The 2,779-nt window shown below is 50.4% G+C and overlaps 1 protein-coding gene across 1 annotated transcript; it reads left to right on the top strand.

Annotated features, from left to right (window-relative positions):
* Positions 1–239: 239 nt before the first annotated feature.
* Positions 240–2,310, top strand: LOC145806939 (uncharacterized). Its single transcript, XM_082904802.1, has 2 exons — positions 240–499; positions 804–2,310. Exons 1-2 carry the CDS (start codon positions 240–242, stop codon positions 2,308–2,310), a joined length of 1,767 nt encoding a protein of 588 aa, XP_082760928.1.
* Positions 2,311–2,779: the final 469 nt, after the last annotated feature.

Below are 2,779 nucleotides of genomic sequence, written 5' to 3'. Positions count from 1 at the left end.
CTCTGTATTCTCTCCTCTCTTTTTCCACTCCCTGAGTCCCTGACTTTACCATCAGAGGGGTTTTCGACCAAACCCCGGTCGGGCAGCCTCACCGTTTGTTATTCCGTGCAGATCTTCAATTCCCAAAGCTTGTTGTTCATCCACGAAGTTCAACCCTTCTTCATAGTGCGGAAATCACCCCCGCACAATTGGCGCCGTCTGTGGGAAAACCACTGTTTGCTTCGTGACGAACTCCGGCGATGGGAATCGAAGATACACCCCACTCTGGGCTAGCAGAGAGGACTCCAATGACGGAGAGAACCAAAGATAAGGGTCTGGCATTCCCTCCAGTGCACGATGATCTTATGGACCATGATGATCAGACACCCAATGCGGCGGAGCGACGCCGTGTCATTGCCGCTGAGACGTCTCAACGCCTTTTTGTTGAGAAAGACCACTGTGACCGCATCATCGACTCAATGGGTTTGGAGATCACTGAGCTTCGCACCCAATTGATGAAGTTTATGGCGACCCCAACGGAGCCAAGAAAATCCGTTGGTGGACCATCGCAAAGGAGACGTACCCCTTCTCTCCATCCGCCTCGCAAAGAGCACTACAGTCGTGGTCCTACTGGTAGAGAGCGTAGCCGGCCGATTCCGGTACCTAGTGAAGGGGCCAGCAGTAGGACGAATAACCTACAAAAAAAATAACCCACGAGAGAATTCTCATAAAAGGCAAAGGACCGTTAGCCGCCTATTTGAAACCTTTCATTGTCGTCGCGACGAGCGACCACACGATTTGAGAAGTTGGCTGAATGATAACAGAGAAGAGGCACGAAAGCTATGCAGAGAAGGAGAACGTCGACGAGATAGGGAGCAGGAATGCCAGCTCAATAGGGAAAGAGATCAGTTAGATCGGTCCATACACCAACAAGAGCGTCGTGCTCTAGACCGGTTGGTGTCCACCCCCTTCTCCCCAGAGATAGAAGCTGTAGAACCTCCACAGAAGTATAGCCCGCCGAAATTCATTCTCTATGATGGGAAGACGGACCCTTTGACCCATATCAGCCATTATCGCCAAATGATGTCCCTCTGGAACCGCAACGACGCACTCATGTGCAAAGTCTTCCCTTCTAGCCTTGGAGAACTTGGCCTCCGATGGTTTAACAAACTCCCCAATGGCTCGATTTATGACTGGACGCAGCTCTCTGAGGCATTCTTAGCCCGATTTGTCTCCAACAGCAAAGTCCCAAAGCAGTTAGATACTTTGTTCAATATCCGAAAGGACCGGAAAGAGACCCTACGCCAGTACGCGCGACGGTATTGGGAGGAGTATGGTGACTTGGAGGAAAATGTTTGTAGTGAACAATTGGCCGTGCTATACTTCAAGCAAGGCCTACCCCCTTCGCACAAGCTAAGGCAGTCATTGACGAAACGACCTGCCCTCACCATGAAGGATTTGAGGGCTCGAATAGAGCAACAAGCTCGTGTGGAAGATGACGCTGCTTCGGTACATGTTGCGGTTGTTGAAGAAGAAGTCAGACCTCCTCGACCGCCTAAGATTGAGCAGCCAAGGAAGGATGAGCAGCGCAAGAACTATGGCCAAAGGAACTGCTCCACAGCAGAAAATGAGGAGGAAAGGGCCAAGTCTTATGAAGGTATCACCACCGTCTTCAAAGAGCCAATATACAGGCTCGTCGAGAAACTTAAAGGGGAAGCCTTCTTTGTTTGGCCAGCTAAGATGCCTGGAGACCCTGCTCGGCGCAATCAAACACTGCGTTGCACCTATCATCGAGAGAAGGGACACAAGACGCAAAATTGCAGAGCTCTCAAACAACACTTGGAGGACTTAGTTACGGCAGGACACCTCCAACAATGGATAGACGTTGATAAGACGAGGGAAAAGCAGGGACTAGACCAAGCCCCTCCTGAAGAGAACCATGCCCCGAGGTTGGTCATCAACGTTATCCATGGAATGACTGACCCCGAAAGAGAAAACATAATTCGAGGAGAAATCCAACATGCCACCCACATTCAACAGGTAATGTCGGTAGGACCTCCTCCTAAAAAGTCCAAGACAGAAGCCAGACCTTCTCGGTTTAACGTCGTGTTCACTGAAAAGGACCTAGAGAGAATCCAGTACCCCCACACCGATGCCCTCATCGTTACAGTTGGTGTGGCCAACAAGTTCGATGTGAAGCGAGTCTTGATTGACCAAGGAAGTGCCGCAGACATCATGTATTATGAACTTTTCAAGAAGCTCGGCCTCAGTGAGCAACACCTGACACCTGCCACCTCCCCTTTAGTTGGCTTTAACTCGCAAACAGAATAGCCGCTCGGCCGAATAACTCTGCCTGTCATAGCTAAGTCCAAGGTGGTCTCTGTTGACTTCTTGGTGGTAAACACCCCATCTCCCTACAATACCATCCTCGGCCCACCTTGGATTCACCAGATGGAGGCAGTTCCTTCCATCTATCACCAACTCGTTCGCTTTCCAACCAAGTATGGAGTAGAGGAGATTCGTGGAGACCAAGTGGCAGCCAAACACTGCTTCATTGCCGCCATGAAAACCAAACAAGTCTGCGACCAAGTACAGATGGTGGAAGTACCTGACCAACCAATTTTGGAAGACGTCGGCGGAGTACCGACCGAGAAGATGGTAGAGGACCTAGAGACGGTCTTGGTGGAAGAAGAAAACCCTGATAAGTTCTTCCTGCTCGGCACTTCCCTCACTGTTGGAGAGAAAGAGCAATTACTGGCTCTACTCCGTAAAAACATCGAAGTGTTCGCCTGGTTGGCCT

The sequence above is a fragment of the Camellia sinensis genome, chromosome 14, assembly GCF_055761805.1.
Source record: "Camellia sinensis isolate YWXY chromosome 14, ASM5576180v1, whole genome shotgun sequence".
Lineage (NCBI taxonomy): Eukaryota > Viridiplantae > Streptophyta > Magnoliopsida > Ericales > Theaceae > Camellia > Camellia sinensis.
The sequence above is the reverse complement of the archived record's forward strand: the minus strand, read 5'-3'. Positions and strand labels throughout refer to the sequence as shown.